The sequence below is a fragment of the Penicillium verhagenii genome (genome assembly GCF_028828195.1).
Source record: "Penicillium verhagenii strain IBT 33310 chromosome Unknown utg000005l_segment0_segment0, whole genome shotgun sequence".
Classification (NCBI taxonomy): Eukaryota; Fungi; Ascomycota; class Eurotiomycetes; order Eurotiales; family Aspergillaceae; genus Penicillium; species Penicillium verhagenii.
The window spans coordinates 2396441-2418024 of NW_026643169.1; the positions used below are offsets into that span (position 1 = coordinate 2396441).

Here is a 21584-nt window from a genome sequence, read left to right on the forward strand (position 1 = left end):
GAGCCTAGCCCAGCCCTTGGAATGTTTCCAGCATGTATTGGTATTGCCCCACTTGAACCGTGGATTTCGTGGATTTCATGGGCCAACTGGCTTGACTTCATTGGGATGGAAATACCTGATATTGCGGGTCTGTTATTTACTGAAGCCTAAATATAGATACACACAAACTCAAACTACAAGATGGAAGTTTACGAGATAATAAAGTGGCATGAACGGGTGTTGATGATATATGTAGAACAAGCTTTTAGTCTTAAGAACAGAGCTGCGATTCATCTCACTTCAACCGGGCCTATACAAGCTGCATAAGCTCACCGCGAGATACATGTCCGATGATACTTCAAAAGAACCCAAGACTGCCGACAAGTCCATGGACCAGGAGATAGGAAGAAGCCGCAAGACAGTGATCACAACCAAATGTAACAAAGGCACAGGAACAAACATGTTAGACGAAGCATTCAAAGGGCAGGCGAAATCAAAGGGCCCAAAAGGTCACAATCGAGAGCAAGTCATCATTTTGACCAGATTTAAAAGGGTGAGACCTTCGTGGAACCTTCTCAATCGCGTGCAGACTTTGGACTGCCACTTCCACTGCCGCTCCCGCTGCCACCGCTGCCGCTGCCACTTCCGACCCCACTACCGCGACTCGCTGCTCGCTGGAAAGGGCTCAGCGAAGAACGACCAGTCTGGAACAGATAGTTGTTGGTATCCGAGCCAGGTCGCTGCTTTTCAGACAGTAAATCGGACAAGTCGAACTGGAGAGAAGGGAAGCGATTGGGCTCGAAGAACTCCGAACCATATAAGCTGCTGCGGGTGGAACGGTTGGAGAACGAGCGGTCTCGATGGTTGATCTCAGGTGCGAAGTATGAATTTCCATTGCCGAATGGAGAATTTGGGAACTGAGACATGAACGCGTCTTGAACAGGGCTGGTCGGGTGCGAAGAATCTGTAGCATGAACTGGAGAAGAAGAAGTCTGCAGAGGACTGGGCTTGGCTGGAGGGAAGCTGAGAGCCAACAGTGAGCGGCCAGTGTGACCACTGGCAAGAGAGGTATTGATCTCAGCCAGAGGGTTGGTTCCAGGTAGGTTTCCTTCGGGGGTAAGGGGACCGGAGTCCATGAGCATCTGCTGCTGTTGCTGCTGAATGGACTGCTCGATTGCAGAAGCCTGCTGCCAAAGCTGACCAGTGCGCAGTTGGAAATCTTGCACGGATTGGCTGATACTCGCGAATTGCTCATGGAAGTTGACTTCCATCTTGGCCTGATCTTGTTCTCGGGCAAACTGCTCAGCCGCGCGACGTTCTCGTTCATTTAACCCCTGAGCGTTGGCAGATATTATGCGCTCATACTGTTCATTGACACGAGTCCGGCGGCCCTGGAGCCGCTCTCGCTTCTGGATGCCCAGATTGAGTTCCTGTTCCAGCGACGAGACTTGCTGAGCTGCAGCAAGACGAGCCTCCTGTAGCTCCTCCTTTGCCAGATTGAAACGCTCCAGTTCCCGGTCAAAGTCGGCCTTTTGTGCATTCCACTGCTCCACTTCTTCCTCTGGAATATTCTCCATACTGTCTAGTTGCACTTCAAGGGCGGTGGTGGCTTCCTCCGTTTGGCGAATGTTTCGCTCCAACTGAAGTGAGCGCTGCTTTTGTTTGTTCTCATCGGTACCGCTTTGCAGACGGTTGTTATAATTGTCTAGCTCCTTTCGGATTCTTGAGATTTGAAGCTTATGATCGTTCTTCGTCTTCTTCAACCGAGAGCGCTTCTCGTTCAGTTTGGCTTCGGCATTGTTGATGGAGTTCTTCAGCGTCGTCGAGGGCGAGGAAGGTCTATAGAGCGGCTGTGGGGGAGTCGGTATCGCTGAAACGGCTAATCAATTGGTCAGATTTTAGGTGACTTCGAGTATTCCATCACATGTTGGGAAAACTTACTTTGTTCTGTGTCGGCTGTCGTGGGTGTCTTGACACTCATGACGCAGATTTCCTCATCGGTATCGCTGCGCACAAAGGAGCAAGTGTAAGCACAATTGGGAGCAAGACCGCAGACCTCGCCCCGCCATTGCACCATGCTTCCCTTTGAAGAGTCCGACACCCGCACAATTGTCGCAGTAGCCCAAAGCGCCCCGTTCACGCAAACATAAAACGGTTCCACATCACCTTCTAAGCGTCCGGCTTCGCTAGAGCTTCCTGTCGTGGAATCCTCGCTAAGATCACCGGCAGCAAACTTGATCGAAGAACTATCCACGTCTGTAATCCATACCAATCCGTCATCCAGGGAAACACCTTGAAGATCCTCCTCGGTCATTGTGAGACCACACGTTGTTTTCGAAGATGCTCGTGAATGCTCGTATTCTCGCATGACGGTAACCTTTGTACTGGCCAGAGCGGCCCAAAACGGTTGGCGACTTCGGACTTGATTGGCTTGCCTCCTGCGTTTTTTGGCGGAAGTTAACCGATCCTTGCCATCCTTGACAAATTGACCATCCGGTCCCACGAGAGAAGATGAAAGACTAGCAGCCGACTCGAGAGCAGAATCGGGTTGACCCTGTGAGCCTGCTGAAGCCTCCGTATCTCCGCGTTTCCCACTCCGAGGTGGGGCAGGAGCCCGGTTCTTTGCCATTGAACGTCGTGCCATTGCGGTTCCAGCTTGTGCTAATATATGTACGGCGAGGAGACTCCTCAGCCAGCTCGGAGATGTTGATGCCTCCGTGCGTCGGAATTCGGCGGGCAGGAGACTGGAATATTGAGAAAGTAGATCTGGGCTGATGAATTTGGCGGAAACGAGATGTCCCACCACAAAATCCTGAATGCCCTTGCTGCGAACGATATGAAGAAGCAGAACAATTCCAACACAGAGCCCATTGACTCCGCCGTTCTTTCCAGATCCTCCGCCGCCTAGCGTGATGGCGACCTGAACGTGGGCGAGATCGATTGCGAAATTTTGTGCCCAAGTCCACATGAAGAGACCCCAGACGAGAAGGCAGAAGGTATCCATGGCCATCATCGTCCCTAAAGAAGGAGTACCGGCGGGGCCCTGGAAAATGTCGAAATTGGCAGACAGGGATCCGGCAGCGGCGCCACTGGGAGGCATGAAGGTCAAGGATGCGAAGAGGAATTGAACGAGCGTAAGGACCATCGGCGGAAGTTGCAGTAGAAAAATCAAAATGGCGATAGTGTCGTACATGGGACAGGACTTGAGGATAGTGGATGCGAGTTGGAGCGGATTGATTGAGGCGTTTGACCCAGATCGTTTTCCAGGGCCATTCCGAGAAGCCGTACCTGCCATGCCACCATTCTGCGGCACAACGCCGTTAGCTTGGCTCGAAGCCACATCCACACCCTTGCTATTCCCATTTGCCATCACACGGCCATTGCCATCCGGCTTCAACCCATCCACACCCTTGACGCCGGCTACAGGAGATGTGACGGCGGTGTCGCTTGTGGAACGATGGGCGGACAGGTCGAGAGGCGCGGAGGCAGCCGCGAAAGCGGCGCCGTTGGCGGACGAGCCGTTGAGGTGGCCGCTAGATTTCTGCTTGGTTACTTTCTTGCCGGGGCCGACGATGCCATTGTCTTGACGATTGCTCTGGTTCTTCCTACCCGCAGCAGATGAGCGCGGCATGGGCGAGCGGGCCCGAAACCCAGGTCCGAGTCAGCTTGGCGGGACAAGGCCAAGGACTGGGACCAGGCTGGAAGAGGGGGAATGGGTGAGATAGAAAGGAAAGGACACTTCTCCCAAGGTGTCCGGAGTAAATGAAGATCGTATGGAGAAAGTGAGAATGTGGGGGAAGGGAAAGAAGGAAAAAACGAAGGAAAGTGGTACGAAGAAGAGAAAGGAAAAGTGTATGAGGTTTGGAGGCAGAGAAAGAAACCGTGCGGTAACGTATGGTAAGGAAAAAAGGGTGTCGATCATGAAGCATCGGGAAGGCGGTGCCTGCCGCTTTTATCTTTGAATTTGGAAATTTCCAAGTTCATCTTCTTCTACTACGATCCAGTACAAGCAACTTTATCCTGAGATTATTCTTCACCTATTCCTGTTAGAATTACATCTAATCTTCATTCACTTTCTCATGACTTTCTTTTTTTCTCCATTATATTTTTGTTGATGTTCGACTCCGGCTTTTCCATATACGGACTATACGGACTACAGATTCCACCCCCTTTCCGTTGCTGCAGTTCCTACTAGTTATGCACTCGGGATACGTACGCATCAGCATATTCTGAATAGGGTATGTAAGAAGCATTTTGGGGGCCATCTCATATTATAATTATTGATGACGGGGGTCTCGATCTGAACTAGATCCATTTGGGAGGTGTTTCAGGTTCTGCCACTTGCCAGGTATTCTTTTTTTTACGACATTACGAGTACGAGGTTAAATCTGGCCGTATGTTATCTGCAGGGAAAATAACGTGAATAATGTGCACAGGCAGACACTCAAAAAGCGGTAGATATCGAACCCTAACGAATGTTTAGGATCGCCATTCACCCGTTCCCTTAGTCTTGTATGCTGCGGGGTCATCCTTACAGGTAAAAACCTGGGGACATGCATGGCGACACGAATCCTGGATACCAACCGATGATCATTGAGGGGGTTAAGTCTCTCGGACGAGCACACATGCAGAAGTCTACACAAACATGGCTAGACTGATGGGTGGCCTCATCACTACAGAGATTTTTTTCTCTTTTTCTCTTTTTTTCTTTCCCCTTCTCCAAAGTCTTCACATGTCTCGGCTCTGGTTTTTTTTTTGGAGGCTCCGCTCTCACGCAATGACCAACTTACGATCCAAGATTTGAAAAAAATTTTACTCCGTCCAAGGTGGAGTATAGGATTGGTGGCAGAAATACAGATCGGATTTCCGATTATCCTCAACAGATCATTGGCACGAGGACAGTGACAAGTATGTTCAAAAGCCAAAACCTCACCAGGTCAACTCAACCCCTCCCGAGGATGAATTTAAGTCTTGGCATCAAGGTTTCGCTCGTAGATCAGCCACTGATGCGGTATGGATCGGCGGCCCGGCTGGTCTTGGACAGGCTTGTCCATCTCTTCTTTTTGCATGCGGTAACATTTTTACGGAGACCCTGCGCGCTTGGTCAATCATCTCCAACGCCACGGCTACCTTATAATTCAGTTTTTTTCATGCAAAAAAAAAACAGGATAGAAGAGACTTGCTAGTATACATTGGTATTAGGGGGCTCCATGAAAATGTGGTTCCCATCGTGCCACTTACCCGATTTGACTTTTCGTTCCCCTTGGGAAGCCGATAAGTTAAAAAAACGGTTCGACACTTGCGCCGATCTTCAATCTTACTGGACCTGCTTCCGCTCCTTCTCCACCCGTGGTATCGCTTCTGATATTTTTGGAGTATAGTTGTCTACACAGTATACAGAGTAAGATTCGCAGCTCACATACTGTACTAATGCCTCGTCATTTTTCTGAAAGAAACACGTAGAACGCATTATTCGCTCAAGCCACAATTCAATTGGTGGATACCAATTGGACTATTTATTGGGCTACTAGGGTAAGCCCGGGGCTGGCGGTGTGTCTAAACATGATTGGGATTTCTCCTAGCGTCCCATAATCTCGATTCTCTACCACCTTGGAATAGTTTCGCATACTGATAATGGGAACAAAGATACATTTAGTTATTTTCAGTAAAATTCCAAGGAGAACTTGACTGACCTATAACCTTGGAATGTGCAACAGTTAGCGATTCTCAATGATCACAGAGCTCAACCCCAGAGAGTCTAAGGCTAATGTCCAGCTTGGACTCGATAGTGTTCAATGCATTCTACCTACTATTGATTATGTTGACAATAGTCGCTGCACTAAAACCCCATATGATATTTTCAAGAGCTAAGTATTTCAATTAAAAAATTTCAAGTATTCTCGAAGGCATGTCATGTCAAATGGGTTGTTATGTCTAGTAATATGTATGAAGAAGAGATCACGTCCTGCTCACTGAAGATTGAGATGCAACTACTCTCAAAACACTCAAGCTAGTATCTATACTCATTACTTAATCGTCATCCGGATTCACATCACCCTCATCGGTGTCAACATCCTCATCTTCCAAATATTCTTCCTCGTCTTCACCTCCATCATAATCGTAGCCGTCCTCATTGCCACCTTCTTCTTCCTCTCCTTCCCCCTCATCGTCAACATTTTCTCTATGTTCACTATCCACAGATTCTATCTCTATGGCATCTCTCGGCACATTCTCCCGTACGTTATCAGGCATATCTTCCTGTGTCGCCATGTGGGTACGTAGTACAGGTGCTCTAGAAAAGACATATACGATCAGTAAACAGAGAGCAAATAAATCAACACTTAGAGTGCACATACTTAGATGTCACGTTTGATCAATGTGATCCCGCTCGAGGGAGCCCAACAATGTTTGTCTGATATCCCAAGGCTGTTCCTGGACTTTCTGGCCCCGGCGAGACTTCGAAGTTTGAATCAGTACCTCTCAAACTAAAGACCGGGTATACTGGAGATGCAACACTGAACTTACCTAGAAGTACTAAGCAGCTGGCGGTGCTAGGCCTTGCAATGATTGTCTAAAAAGACCCAGCAACAGGAAGCTTCCACATCTTAAATATTGTGGCGGGAACCCCGCAGGGCCTCAGATGTCAGATATCATTTCCACGCGTCATGAGAGATTAATAGAGGTTTTATAACCCCGAAAAAGCATATTAGAGTCCATCAACATTTGAACTTGTATCATTCAAGGCTAGTAGCTCACTGTATAAGGTGCCGTGCATTAGTGATCACACCTACCGGAGTATTCGGGACTCAGGCCGGTTTGGCATCTTTGGGCAGGCATGCATGAACTTCCAACCTTGGAAGTTATGCGCTATACCAGCACTTCCATCATCAACTGTGCGCATAAAAGTCCTACGCACATACAATAGCTTGAAGGTGAAAGATAATCTGATTCAAACACTATCAGGAAACACCGCTCATTTTTCTTGCCAATTTCCAAGGCTAGTGCGCCAGTCATACACGCAGCCGGCAGTTGTCTACATAGTATTTAAGCTAACTTGAGATTCCTCTCCAGTGCCGATCGATATTAGTGGCTATTACGACGTCTGATAGATCTCAAAGAGCCCTGCCCTTATATGATGATACTACTATATACAGGATTTCGAAATATAGTGCAGTTTTGGATTTAAAAGACAAACCCATGGAGACTCGTCTCCCGCTCCAAGTTCCAAGCCCTTTCAATCAGCTGATTGACGCGTTCGACGTCTGCAAACCCACCATAAGTTGCAAGGGCCCTCGTCTTTCTCTCAATTTCATCCCTAAAACAAACAGTTAGCCCAAATGTACCAATGAAGAACAAAACACGACCAGAAACAATATCATACTTTGTTAATGGCAGCTCCGGATCTCCCTTCGCAAACTCAGCCGACTCGGTAAACTTCGCCCCAGACTTGCATGTCACAATCACAGTCCCCTGCCACTGTTTCGGAAACCTACTCTCAATCACCTCATCCAACTCCATAGTAACCCGCTTCTGAAACTCCCGCAGTTCACCATCCACCAAATCCGCCTCCGTAAAATCAGTAATCATAGCCTGTCCCTTCTTGGCCGCAACAGCCAAAACAAAGCCCATCGAGAACTTGCTCTGATGCACCGTCTGTCCACTCCCGCTGAGACCGAGTACATTCAGCGCAGCTTGATAGGTGCGCGCAACCACCGACTCGATATCTTCAAAGACAACATTATTCTTCTCCATCAAACTGAGCAGTGCGTCCACACTGGGATGCGTATGCCTGCACGACGCATGCCACTTGAAACTAGAACTGAGAATCGCCCAGTCGGAGCCCAGATCCTGGTCAATTGCCTCGGGGTAGGTGTCGCCGGGCACCAAGGCAATGCCCATTGCCCGCGGGCCTTCGAGAATATCTCGTGGTCCGAGGAGACCGTCGCGGGCGGAGTATGCGGCGAATATCCCGTCGAAACAAGCTTTGCCTGTGTGCACTTGCTTTGAGTGTGTTGCGTCGAGCAGGAATTGCCATAGGCCCGCTGCTTGGGTGCCGGCTGTTCCAACTGCTGAAAGCGTCTTTGTCGCGTCCAGCTTTAATAGGTGGGCGACGGCGGCTGCGACTCCAATGACGCCGCCTGTGGCTGTGCTATGAAAGCGCTGCATGAAGTGGATTAATTAGTATTTCATATCATAATGCAAGGAGATCTATAAGAGGAAGAAAGATGGGCTTCCTATCGATAGCAAAGAACGTACCTCGTAGTGGCTCTTGCCCAGATACTCTCCAACGCGGCAACCGACTTCGTAGCCCACAACGCAAGCAGCGATGAATTCCTCCCCTGTGGCACCTACTTCCTGTGCCACGGCTAGAGCAGCCGGGTAGATGACAGTAGCCTGTTGACCAGTTAGAAAGAGTCAAGTACATGGATCTCACGTGCGAAGCTTGGAACTTACAGGGTGCATGATACTCCGATTGTGAAGATCATCCTGCTCAACCACATGCGACGAAGCACCATTAATCAGACTGGCAAATGCTGGACTGGTCGTGAATTTCAACGAGCCATCGACCAGTTCGCTTTTGCCATTTGAAGGGCCCATCTGGGCTGCGAATTGGGCTATGGCGGAAACAGCGGGGTGATGACGGCCGGCAATTGTACAGCCGAGCCAATCTAGAAAGAAGTCTTTGGTTTTTTGGACCACATTTTCGGGGATATCTTTGTACTGTAGACTGGATGCCCAGTTTACTAGGCGGTCGGTTCGTGTTTCGTCCGATGATAAGTTTGAATTAGTGGTTTGAGACATGTTGACGTTGGCTGGTCTTTAAATGTGATGTTGAGGAATTTAGCTTTCAATGGCATTTATCGAAACAAGTCAATGTGATAAATGAAAGAGAGGCATCGCAAGGGATGCTGGTTTGCACCCCCTCGAGTCTTCCGAGGTAAATGCTGTTCCAAGTAGGCGACTTAGGTTAGTGGGGCAGTGGTGGATCTGTAGGGTCGATTCGATTGGGTTTTGGCGGGAGTAATCGCGGGGTGCAGCCGATGAATGCTGTTCTTCTACGTCCGCAAGTTTGGTACTGTGGCTTGAATTTGTGATTGAGTACTAGTATGAAGCAACCCCGTATGCATTTCAAGGGGACTTTTACTGCTGTATGTATTACAGAAGTTTACTTCATTAAACCAAAGTTTCTTTGCTAGTACAGCGTGCTTCGTCGCATTGTGCTCATGGAGCATACGGCATCTGGCCAAGACTCTGGTGTATCTTTAGCTTGCAGAGCCGTTGTCCTCAACAGCATCAGTTCGGTCCCAGCTCTCAACTTCGAGTGTCCGTACTCGGCTCTCAATATCCAAGATCCGCTGCTGCCATTCCGATTTTGCCTTCTCTTGCAGCTCCCACATCAATCTGAACTGCTGGAGAATAAATGGTGGAAGCTGAGAAGTTTTCTGGTTTCTTTTGTAGTTGTAAGTGGTGTTCTCCTCATAGCACCGAGCTGCGGGCCGCTGACGAGCTTCGGATAAAATCAAGACCTCGAGCTGAAAGGCGGAATTCGACGCATTTTGAGAATCGGGATCACGGACGAGCTTTTGGTAGACAGTAATCTTATCGGGCGACTTCATGGGCTGGAGTGGTTTCGAGGGTCATTCGAATGGCTTATGAAGACATGTGGGTGCAGAATAGACTTACGAACTTATATTCAATTCTGAGACTTTTCAGAATGAGCCCAATTCCTCTTGAGTTTACCATGTTGAGCCATTCCTTCTTGTGTTCGGGGTCGATGTGAGTTCCCATGTTGCGTGTCCAAATTACTCGGGCCGACTCGGCGTATCGGGCATACGTGACGTTGTTGACATGTCCTATTTAAAAGTTTCTTTTAGTTTCATTTGACGGGGAGCCAATAATTTGATTCTGATCAAAATTCGAGGTTCGTACCCTAGGAAGTAGTAGTGTGTTAGTAAGTATGTTTTAGATCCAACGTCAGCCAAACCACATTCATGGAAGGCGATGGGGAGAGCCTAAACTCACCATAACGTCCTAATAAAACAAAAATGCCAATCAGCTGAGATTCCCATTTCATTTAGTAGCCAGTACAACAAGAACTCATATCGTACCTGTTCACCCCACACCACACTATGCCGAAACAAGCTTCGGCGCTTCTCATCTGTCAAGAACCCCTCGCTTCCTGCAAGCAATTCCCGCCAGTCTCTTGCCAATTGCTGAAGTATCTTGCCACCTTCATCAATCTGGGCCGGTCTGAGACCAAACATCATACACCTCCCAATCCGCCTCTTCATCATTGTAAGCCATCGGGGGTTGATGGCGTGCGGGCGTGCGGGCGGGTTCTCGGAAGCCGGGGCCGGGGCATTGTGAACTGCTGTGGTCTTTGAGAGAAATCGACATGCTGAGTGAAGATATGAGGTTCTAGTCAGTTGCCCCAAGGGGGCGGATCGGGGTATCATTTTTTGTGAGTGGGATCTGAGTAGGAGTGATTGGTGAGTTGGAGTTGGATGATCGCATAGCCGCGGCCAAGGCGCATGCCAAAGCTTGGGCCCATGGCTCGGCCAGAACCCCCTTCAAACAATCGACATTTGAATGACGGCGGGTATGCGATAAATGGCGTATGGAGACATTTAGTTTAGGAACAAATAAATTAATTCAGAGACCATATTTGTTACTTTTTCAATATATCTTCAGATTATCGTTTTCAACGATACTGATACTGGGTATCTTCACATAGATAATACCTGCTGGGTACCAGGCACTAGTACGTCTATATTATAAATAAGATGAAAGTATTTCATCCATATTTTGCAAGGTTGTAGATTACAGTCATGTTACAGATATTGAAATCTTGAGAAATCCAAGAAATATTTATCAAAAAGAAGAAAACAAGGCATATAAAACCTTGAGAGATACTAGTAATTTGTTCCTGAACGATGTTTTGGATCCCGTGCCGCGTCTTACCGGTAAACAGCTCTCCGCATTGTCCGACGTCACCGATAACCGAATTCCTTCCCTTTACAACCCCCCAAAACCAATATTCCAACCTTGGCCATAGCCCCACGTCAATTGACAAGGCGGGCTATTATTGGAAAGGCTGACAATGGTCGCCCCGGAATTACGCCGGCAAGTGATCAACGTGTACAAAGGTATGATCATGTGCAATTGCCAAGGCAATACCTTATCGCAAGAGCTCACCAAGATCGGTCAAGAACTCCTTTGGCTAGGACGCGAATATCCACTGGGATACAAATATTTTCGAGATCGGCTCCACCGTGCATTTGCGGGTCAGGCTCATCTGGAAGATGAAGAACAGATTCGAAAGGGGATTGCTAGGGCGGAATTTGTAAAGAAAGGTCAGTACTAGTCCACTTGGCTGCTGTTTCAGATTCAGAGTCCAGTCCAATCATCATACAGTGGCTGATGCGCGTTCTTCCGAGTCTACAGAAGTCGAAGCACTGTAAGGATTCACCCCGAGAACTACCGAGTTTCACTCTACTTTCCCCATCTTTTGGATCGGTAATGATTCGAATATATCATTCTGTCATTTCTAAATTCTGCGTGCCTATATACGCAACATTGGCTAGACACGGAGGTCTTGATCCACACGTTCTTTTTTTTTTGGTCATACATCATATCATAATGCGAGCACAGCTTGCTCTCCCCCTCGACACATAGCTTATCAACAGATGCTGACAAGACGAAAATTCTCCAGGTACTATTTGAAGCGGTACCGAACACTGAAACAGCGGTACGAGGCCGCGTGATGCCTATATGCCAGGATAGAACATTCTCAAATGGTCATATAGTATGCATAGAAAGTGGAAAGACCAAAAAAAGAAAACCAAGATTTTGAAGACAGGGCAAGAAGAAAAAGAAGAGAAAAGAAAAGAAAAGAAAAGAAAAGAGAAGAAACAAAATTCACGAATTGAGGGGGTATCAACAATACGAAGCACACTCAATGATTTACTTGTGCGCCCACCGAAACACCGGAATCTGACTTGAGATGGGGTTCATTTCTTTCGACCCCACCAGGCACTCACTTCGAGACACTCGCCACTAGCGAGGCCGCCTTTCTGAAAGAGGTCTGTGGTCATCGCGGCCCACCACCGGTCCCACTCATCGCGGCTTTTCCCACTGGCTTCAATGAGCATGGGTTCCAATCCTTCGATCATTTGGACCACTGTGAGAAGAGCGGTTCGACGGATGGAGATCTGGTCTGGAGTCAATGCCTTGCGTGGACGGCCCTTGGAATCCTTTCCTTGGCCCTCCCGCTCCCACCGGATATCGCCGAGTGGGATTGCGATGCGGCGACTGTCCACATTCTCTAATAGGTCGACTTCGGAATTGAAAGACAGGCCAATGGTGGCGCAAGGCAGAGCTGTAAGTTTGCGCCTGTCAAAGGATTTCTCGACCCAGGAGTTATAGTCGACCAGATATTTGTTCTGGGCCCTTGTGAAGGGCGTGGCGGATGAATATGTATAGGTAGCAGTTGAATCGGCAAGCTCCTGGTCTTTCGACGAGGTTTGCCGGGCTGGTGCCGGGTTGGGCAGCAGCGAGCGAAATACCCAATCCGAGTCCCACACTTCCAAGATGCCCCCCGATTTCAATACCCGCAGTGGTTCACTTAGACCTGAGGCTTGTTGCGCCGGGCTAGACGGGCACATGCCTGCGTCCTTAATAAAGACAAAATCAAAGTAGTCGTCCGGGAAAGGAAGGCGAGGTTTTCGGAGGTCATGTCGTTTAAATTGCCAGTTCATTCCTTGCTTGCGCAGATCCGGGGCCAAGGAAACGAAGTCGATTCCGACGAAGCCCACGCCGGGCTGGCTGCGACGGACAAAGAATTCATGACATAGTCCGGACCACAGGCCCGACCCGCAGGCGATCTCCAGGATGCGCTTCGGCGGGCGATTGGCCGTGTAGGGATTACAAAACGGGCCGCCGAACACGCGCAGCAGCATCATTGTGCGCAGGGATTGGCGGTGGATCTCGGGTTGATCGCATGGTAGAGGGTATAGGTTTTCCGGGTCGCGGAGGTAAGTGCGGTCGCCCTGTCGTGCCAGAGGGTAGTTGGAGTAGTCTGTCAAAGAGCTCAAGGATGAGGATGAGGTTGCCGCAAAGGTGGAGCTCAGGTTCGAGTGAACATCTGAGCCCGAAGGCGTGGCGGCCGCGAATGAGGCTATTCCCGTCGTCATAATGTCCATGTGCATGTCCAATTCACACTTCTCATCGATTATCCCCGTTGACTCTTAATGTGGTTCCGCAGTCGGTCGCATTCTCGACGTGCAATTGGGAGGTTCATGAGCTGTGAGACATTCTTGTCTGTGTTTTTTTTTTGTGCAGTTGACTCTTTCGTCACGGACAAGATGTATATACGGAATGGAAGCAATGGGAAAGAGGCCAGGAAGAGAAGATGAAAAATAGATCCAACAGGATCAAAACGATAAGAAGATCAAAAGATGAAGAGTTTCCAAGTTCCCCGGTAGTAAATAGGGCAAGGATGATGTAGCAATTTCGGAGGGTTCAAAGCGGTTCGGGAAATATGGTGTAATGGTGTAATGGAATCGTTCAAAGAAGAAAAAAATAAGAAATAAAAAATAAAAAAATACCAATCAATATCCACACCTTGAAGAGAAGTCTTTGGAATCTTCCCAATCAAACCCGAAATCTCTATAGAGACTCAAGGAAGGAAAAATCAAGAAACAGAGGAGGGGGAAGGAAATGAGCATACGGCCTGGTCCCGACCCCTGGATCGAAAGTGGCATTGAACTAAGTCCCCACTTGAGTCCAGAAGAGGAGCTAGTTCGTCTTTTCACGTAATGGTGAATAACTGTACTTGAATATTTTTTAAAAATATAAAACATAAAATGGTGCACTAAGGGGACGTTTGGGGGTGGTTTTTGGGGTTTAAAAAAACCCAGGAGAGTAATTCCCCCGCCAATGACAAGTATTGCTCAAGTTTCGACTAATCTCAAAGGAGCAAAGCAAGGTATGAAAAATTTTCTTGTCAGGATTAGGCACGCGAGGCGTTGAATCCTGCAAGCTAAAATGAAGTACGGAGTAGCGAGGCTTGTCTAACCCGCAGCGGCAGGTGTTACTTAGTAAAGAAGGATCATTGACATCATGACTCGAGTTCTTTCCAAAATGTTTTTTTTTCTGTTTCTTGGTCCACTATGAGCTATGGCCCAAACTTTTCAAATATTTCCTCGCCGAAAATGGTAAAAGCTTGTGAGGATATACTTCTATCATTAGCCGAGCTACTCCATAACATTTGAAACAAAGACTAAAGCCTAAGTTTATAGGGATTTTTTTAAGACATAGATCCGGTTATGTCCGTCAACTGAGAAATACTTGGTAAAATGTGTACAAAAAATACATCTGGAAAATGTGAATATATCCCAATAATTTTAATTCATTACCCCTCTTGGAGGGGCATATTGTTCATATTGCTCAGTATTATTCATTATTTTTTTTTAATATTTAATAATCCACTGGGTTTCTTCTCCAGCAAGGATCTTGGACCGGTGCGTGCGTTGACACGTGCAGGGGCAACTTTGTTCAGCAGTTCGTCTCAGAAACTCCGTGGCGGTTTTTGTTTTTTGTTTTTGTTTTGTTTTTCCAATTGACTCTTTTTTTCTCCTTCTTCTTCGCCACTATGCCCTACAAATCAAGTTTAGGCGAAAATGATAGTCATAATATCCACTCGGTCTACTCGGTCTACTCCGGAAGTGCGCCGGAATAGCGTATCAAACGGTCAAAAGTACGGAGCAGAATGCCTTCCTAGGTACTCAGTGTTTAAAGCCGATATTTGATATTTGGGTGTACTTGAATGTACATATTTTTGGTGGTTTTTTTCCCGAAAAACATCGAATCCTTAACTGTGGTTTTTTTCGATACCGTTTCCAACTTACGTGAATACACGGGCAGCGGAGATCCCTACCATGTCCACCAATACCTAAACAAGCCATATACAAAGCTAAGCAGTTACTTGATATCCGTGCCCATATCTAAGTGTAGCCTACGGTCGGTAGTGCTTCCCAACCCCATGGCTTCTCTCCCGACTCTAATCCGTATCCTTGCAATCCCGCCATGACCCGCCTCATCTGGGATTTCTTTTGTTTAGATCCGTTTAAACTTTATAAAGAAGCATCCGTGATCCCCGGAATTGAAAGTCGACGCCGTACCGTACATAGTATCTGCAGCCTGTCAGACATTGCGGAGTACCTAAGTCGACTCGATCCGATCCACATATGTGCAGGGTGAGGAACTGAGCACTTGAGGCTTGGAAATTCGTACTCGGGACTTTCGTACTTTTTTACCTTCCAAGGGTTTTTTTTTAATCCGACGCCATGTCCTGGTGGACTGATCGAATATTTGTTCTTTGCCCCCCTGAGCCCCCCGGGGGCTTAGACCCTTCAGATGCTAGTGTCACAATACAGATACGAGGCATTCCAATAGACCTGTATAGCCGTCTGGGCAGATGATGAGCCCGGACATGGCGGCGTTGGTCCAAACGCCCCTCGGAGCAACCGTGTGGGTGTTATGTACAAGGGGTTCTCCGAGGTCCAGGTGGGGTTCTTTTGGCCACGCATGACCCAGCGGTTTCCGCCTCCTGAGATTCTGTTCATGCGCCCACTGGCATCTGCGAATCCGATCCTAAATTTGGGTTGGGTCATCAATAGTGCAAGTGAATAACCTTTTTCTGTTGGCCAGTCGTCTTGCAGGATCTAAAAATGGCCTAGTACGGTTGTCGACGGTCCACTACAAGTGCTGATAGCCTTTAGGTTGTGTGATTCTAAGGTCATACTTGGAGACGTAGCTTTGGGAGACACGGTACATAGCTTGTTAACTACCTACTAGTAATACCAGAAGGTTTGATCACGACCTCGTCGCCTTGAATTTGAAATTGAGGGGCAGATAAGAGCCTCTGCCCAATAATTGACAGAGCCAATCGATCAATTGATGGTCTTCATAGGTGGTAAAACAACTATCTAACCAGCACTTGAAACATTTGAAGAAGGCGATCAATATCATTTTATACTACTATAAATACTGCAAACCCAAGGGATAGAGTATTCAAACTGTGTAAATTGTACATAGGCTACCTTTATTGTGTCACACAGCACTGAGCTTCCAAGCAGAATGTTCAGAGACACGCCGTAGTTTCAAGGACATCTTTCGGGATAAAACCCTTCTCACGCTTGCGATGATTTCTTTCTGGACGCATTCCAACTTCTTATCCTTCACAGTATGGTCAAGGGTTTCCGTTTCTTCACCACGGCTTCACTTTGAGAAATGACACGTCGATTGCTATATTCCGCCTGATCCACAAGGCAGAAATCAGTTCTATCCCTGGATTCAACGGAGTGGCAAAAGGCTCACTCAAAATTTGACTAAACATGAGATTTTGGTTAACCAAGTGGGAAAACAACATGAAATCTCACTCTTTTGAGTTGTGAAAATCTTAAAGTACTTGAAGCGAGTTCGTCGATGCAAGAAATTGATACTGTGTAGTAGTATGCGACTAATTGTTGGGCGGAGCCAAGATGGGAAGGCGGTCTTGGCAATGGATCCGGACAGGTGATGTCACGTGATCCAAACCTCCCGCCTTCGATGCAAACCGCCCAAGACTGTCATCTCGACCCAAGACCGCTCTGCCTACAACGCCGCAAACTGAGAGACAATCGTATGAACAAGCCTAGTGCCCTGCCCCTGACCAATCTGAGCTTCTCACTGACTTCTTGCCCTTTCCTCGCCCTCCTCAGATTGCTATCTTAAGCGATCTGTGACTCCGCCCGTCCTCCGCCCTTAGGTATCTCAACCTCAACTCGGACCACGAACCCACAATCCATCCGTTCGTGCCAGGCCAGCGGCTGTTGGCGTCCACTGCTTTCTTCCAATCGGGGCTCACTTCACTGCGGGACTCTATGTGGAAGAAGAGAAGAGACCGTGCTCGATTCTTCACTCCTCTTGTCACCTCCTCTAACCCGACTTTCGCGTCCCCCACCTGCCCCCCGGTCAATCACCTGGGAAATCAGCCACGGTTTCGTCTGCCACGTTAAATGGCAGATGGTACCTACAGGTTCCAGCAGCCTGGGGCCGGGCCGTTTCCCTTCCAAACACAACCACAGCATCACTCCCACCAACGACACGCAATTCCAAACGGGACCAATTCTCCGGTTCGACTGAAGCTCAACCACGACACCCCTTCCCCTTCTCGATCACCCCCCGTTACTCAATCAGCCGCACTTCCCTTCAACATGTACCAAGGCCAACACATGGTGATGAATGGGGCCCAGGCCCATCACCAGCACCAGCACCAACAACAGCGCTATGCTGGCATTGGTGGGATGCCCATCACTAAATTCCAATCGCACCATACACAACAACAAATTCACGCAACCCACTCACAAGCAACCCACACTTTCACTCAACAGAACTACTCCGCTGGAGTTTTACCCGCATCAAACACTCAATTCAACCAGAATCATCTCCAGAATGGCGGTCCGGCTGTCGGCGACGACGAGATGGAGGGCTCCATGAGCGAGCATTGGCAGCAGCAGCTCCAGCTTTATGCGGAGTCGCGACAATCCAATTCCCCTCATTACTATGCCAGGATAATGGCACAGCAATCCAAGGGAATTTCGCTTATCGCTAGCCAGACAGACGCGAGCGAAACCACGGTTGATGCACGAACTGGAGCCACAATTACCAAGCCAGCTTCACGACAGGGGTGGAACGCGCTCGACTTTGGTGGCCAGGGCTTGCGTGCCATGTCTGCCTCGTTGTTTGGTTACAAGTTCCTTGAGAAACTGTACCTCAACCACAATAAGCTCAAAGCGCTTCCTTCTGAAATTGGCCAACTTCGCAAGCTAACCCATCTTGATATCTCCGGCAATGAGTTAACAGAGCTTCCTGAAGAGATTGGCATGTTGACCAATCTTAAGAAGCTTTATGTCTTTGATAATAACATTCGCAACCTCCCTTACGAGATGGGATATCTCTACCGTCTGGACACGCTAGGCATTGAAGGCAACCCTTTAAATGAGGTTCTCAAGTCTCGGATGATGAAGGATGGGACAAAAGCTCTGATTAAGTATCTTAGAGAAGAGATGCCCGGTATGTCGTCGCGATTTTTTCTCGAATTTTCTTGGTTCTAACGTTTTTTGTCTCTGTTTAGTACACATACCTCCCCCCGATCGTGACTGGGTGATTCTTGATGAAACCGCAAGCTCTAACAACAGCCCCGCGGAGAAAATCACCGTCCTCTCTTACAACACCCTGTGTGACTCCTCCGCCACCGCCTCTCACTACGGCTATGTCCCCTCGCGCATTCTCTCTTGGGAGTTCCGTCGTGACCTCATCCTTAACGAATTACGATCCCACAGCTCAGACATTGTCTGTCTTCAGGAGGTTGACCAAGGAAGTTACAATAACTTCTTCCGGGAACAGCTTGCCTACAGTGACTACAAGGGTGTCTTTTGGCCTCGCGGGCGTGCCATGGGTATGCAAGAGGAAGACGCCAAGGCAATCGACGGTTGCGCCATTTTCTTTAAGGGAAGCAAGTACATTCTCTTGGATAAGCATCTGATCAACTTCGGTCAAACTGCCGTTCGGCGGCCCGATGCCAAGGGTCAGGATGATATCTACAATCGACTCTGGCAGAAAGACCACATTGCAGTTGTCATTTTCATCGAAAACCGTCAAACTGGAGCCCGCTTTATGGTTGTGAATTCCCATCTCTACTGGGATCCGGCATTCAGTGACGTGAAGCTCATCCAGACTGCGATTTTGATGGAGGAACTCACCAATCTCTCGGACAAGTACGCCAAATGGCCCGCTTGCACAGACAAGACCGCATTCCGCTTCTCTGAGGCGGAAAGCGGATTTGAGAACGCACCAATTGTGGAGCCTGCACCATCAAAGGTATACTCCTGTGGTGATCAGATCCCACTTCTGATGTGTGGTGATTTCAACTCGGCGCCTGGCTCTGCAGCATACACTGTGATTGCGAGCGGACGACTTGATGAAGACCACCCAGAGCTGAAGAACCGTCTTTATGGAAATCTGAGCACAGTCGGCATGAAACATCCATTCCAACTCAAGTCCGCTTACGACTCAATCGGTGAACTGAGTTTCACAAATTACACCCCGGACTTCAAGGACATCTTGGATTACGTGTGGTTTTCATCGAACACGCTTCGTGTGTCCGCCTTGCTTGGAGAAGTGGATAAGGAATACCTTCGCCGGGTGCCAGGTTTCCCCAACTTCCATTTCCCCAGTGACCATATCGCATTGTTCGCGGAGTTTACTCTTAAAGGTAAAAAGGGTAAAGTTGTGGAGGCAGACTTTGGGCCGCAACGACACTGATGGGATGAATCGGAGCATATGAATCTTTGGAGATGGGTGTTTCTGTAGTCGGGTTTTCTGCTGTTTTTTTTCTCTTCACTTTTCTTTTTTTGATTATCTCGGAATCTTTCGTGGCAGTGGGTGATTTTATCCTACCGTCTTGTTTGGAACGTCGTCTTTTTTCATTTATCTTTCTTCAGTGTGTCTCTTTTTCTTCACCGTGATTATGAATGTCTTCTTATCTCTTTCTTCTCTTTTCTATCTCCTTGCTGTCTTGTTTTCTTGCTCTCCTCATCCTCCATCCATCCACCCACCCTCCTCAACTTGCTACCGAAACATCTCCATCCGAAGTAGTCTACGGTGCCAGTCTTGCTTTCCCGCATCCTCCGTCTCTCTGTGTTTGTCCCACTGCTCTTCTCGTTAGGTTTTCCTGATATCTCTCGGTTTCACATCTCGCCTAATATGTAACGTCATATGACGGATTCATGACTTAGGTAGAGGGGTTGGTGTTCAGGTGGAACAGGTGGCCGAAGGGCTTGAGGTTGCTTTTTGTTTTTGCCTGGCGATGGGCGTTCTTGATCCATGTACTTTTTGTTCTGCCGTGCCTACGATTAATCGTGAATAGAGCGTGGCTATCTTAATTCTGTTATTCCATTGTAGTTGTAGCCCTTCCAAGGTTGATCCTGACATTGCCCAGGTGGGAGTACCTACTAGGTAGTACTAGGTAGTACGATACCAACAGTTTCCTAACTATATGCATAAGGATGAAACTCAAGTGGTTTCTTCGATAGGTAAGAACGAGTACGCTCTGGGACCAATTTGTGGTATCGCAGAAAATTGATTGACCGTCGACTTTTACGTAGCCTTCTAGACCTCCGCAGTTCAATGTTTCAATAAGAGACGAAAAGATTCAAAGAACTTTGGTATGATTAAGAAGACATCGAAGTCTTCTTTGGCGAATCCTCTGAAACACTTTCTTCATATAGGTCATTCCAGAACATCATATCCTGCAACTTTTCCTCACTCAAGTTGGCATTCACAAAATGCTCTCGTTGTGGGGTTCTGATCCGACGATGGACTTCGCCAGCGGTTTTCCAACCGAAAAATCCAGCCATTTCCCAATCAATAAGGCCCACGATTGCGTCGTTGCTAACAATGCAGTTGGATTGCGTCAAATCGTTGTGCATGAAACTCATATCTGTATCATGATTTGTAGCTGAGAAAACGATCTCTCCTTCTAACGGATTGATTCGATCATTACTGAGTATGTTGGGGTCCGGTACGACGTGAGAGCGAGCACTAGCTTTGAGGTTTCCAGTTGGCTTGATAGTGTGAAGTTGACGGAGGATCCTCCTAGCCTGTTCCTTGAAACAATTCCTTTGTTTTCTTGATAGATAAGGCCATGCGACACATAATCCAACGCCTGGAAGCCGTTCTTGGATAAGTACTTGACGACTGTTGATCTTTTGAATGATATATATGTAAGTTGGTAGGTTTAATAAAGAAAAAGGGAGAGGATAATAAAGGAAAAAGAAGGGTAATTACGTTGCCAAAAAAGAAAATTTCTGGAACTTGGACTTCACCTAAGACAGTCTTTGCTAGAGCAATAGCCCGGGTCTCATTTGCATCAGCATATGAGAAGTCAATCTCCGGGGATTGGACATCCTGATGCGCATGGAGATGGCTTGATTTCACAATTATGCTACCAAGAGCGAAAACATCCCGGCCACCTGCATCTGCAGGATAAATTCGGTTCTCTTCAGTGCAAAGATTAATGACCGAGGTCCAATATTTCAAAGACTCCGGAGTCGAAGAATTGACATGCTGATGATCGATGTGGAAGTCATCAGGTTTCGGGCAATATCGACCATAGAAGGGTACGTCCGCATATAAGTCAGTCGCAGGGATTTTCTCTGGGTCCGCCTCGTAAGGGTTAGTCATTTCAATGTTTAGAAAGGTGGTTGTGGTAGAGAGCATGAGAGAGTACTTGAGACACCAAGAGGGGTAAGCTATTCGCGCACGTGAGCCGACGAGGGGACGTCTAGGGCTACAGCTACTATCATGTAAACAACTGTGCCTATTGATGTGCATATATACCTTTAGAGAGGGGTCAGGTGACCCCCTCTGGGTATATCTAGATCCAGTGCTTGCTTCCTTCCTTCCTTTTCCCTCTTCTCTCCATCCCCCCGAGAGAGATTGTCCATAGCCAATCCAGTGCTTTTCTCTCTCCGTTCTTTCCTTTCCCTGAGCAGCGGTTG

General features: G+C 47.9%; 7 protein-coding genes across 7 annotated transcripts; 1 reads left to right on the top strand and 6 right to left on the bottom strand.

The window, feature by feature from the left end:
• Positions 1-554: 554 nt before the first annotated feature.
• N7466_004418 (uncharacterized protein) lies at positions 555-3610 on the bottom strand (the record flags this gene model as incomplete). The annotated part of the gene is made up of 2 exons (XM_057163815.1): positions 555-1858; positions 1921-3610. 2 exons carry the CDS (start codon positions 3608-3610, stop codon positions 555-557), a joined length of 2994 nt encoding a protein of 997 aa, XP_057022496.1.
• A 2399-nt stretch (positions 3611-6009) lies between these two features.
• N7466_004419 (uncharacterized protein) lies at positions 6010-6249 on the bottom strand (the record flags this gene model as incomplete). Its single annotated transcript, XM_057163816.1, has 1 exon — positions 6010-6249. The coding sequence occupies one exon, from the start codon at positions 6247-6249 to the stop codon at positions 6010-6012; it is 240 nt and encodes a 79-aa protein (XP_057022497.1).
• Positions 6250-7161: 912 nt separating this feature from the next.
• On the bottom strand, positions 7162-8781 carry N7466_004420 (MmgE/PrpD family protein; the record flags this gene model as incomplete). Its single annotated transcript, XM_057163817.1, has 4 exons — positions 7162-7294; positions 7361-8139; positions 8236-8373; positions 8434-8781. The coding sequence occupies 4 exons, from the start codon at positions 8779-8781 to the stop codon at positions 7162-7164; spliced, it is 1398 nt and encodes a 465-aa protein (XP_057022498.1).
• A 461-nt stretch (positions 8782-9242) lies between these two features.
• Positions 9243-10436, bottom strand: N7466_004421 (thioesterase family protein; the record flags this gene model as incomplete). Its single annotated transcript, XM_057163818.1, has 3 exons — positions 9243-9599; positions 9664-9833; positions 10097-10436. The coding sequence occupies 3 exons, from the start codon at positions 10434-10436 to the stop codon at positions 9243-9245; spliced, it is 867 nt and encodes a 288-aa protein (XP_057022499.1).
• A 1554-nt stretch (positions 10437-11990) lies between these two features.
• Positions 11991-13181, bottom strand: N7466_004422 (class I SAM-dependent methyltransferase; the record flags this gene model as incomplete). The annotated part of the gene is made up of 1 exon (XM_057163819.1): positions 11991-13181. One exon carries the CDS (start codon positions 13179-13181, stop codon positions 11991-11993), a length of 1191 nt encoding a protein of 396 aa, XP_057022500.1.
• Positions 13182-17039: 3858 nt separating this feature from the next.
• On the top strand, positions 17040-19347 carry N7466_004423 (CCR4-Not complex 3'-5'-exoribonuclease subunit Ccr4; the record flags this gene model as incomplete). The annotated part of the gene is made up of 2 exons (XM_057163820.1): positions 17040-18096; positions 18158-19347. 2 exons carry the CDS (start codon positions 17040-17042, stop codon positions 19345-19347), a joined length of 2247 nt encoding a protein of 748 aa, XP_057022501.1.
• Positions 19348-20255: 908 nt separating this feature from the next.
• N7466_004424 (kinase-like domain-containing protein) lies at positions 20256-21267 on the bottom strand (the record flags this gene model as incomplete). Its single annotated transcript, XM_057163821.1, has 2 exons — positions 20256-20789; positions 20872-21267. The coding sequence occupies 2 exons, from the start codon at positions 21265-21267 to the stop codon at positions 20256-20258; spliced, it is 930 nt and encodes a 309-aa protein (XP_057022502.1).
• Positions 21268-21584: the final 317 nt, after the last annotated feature.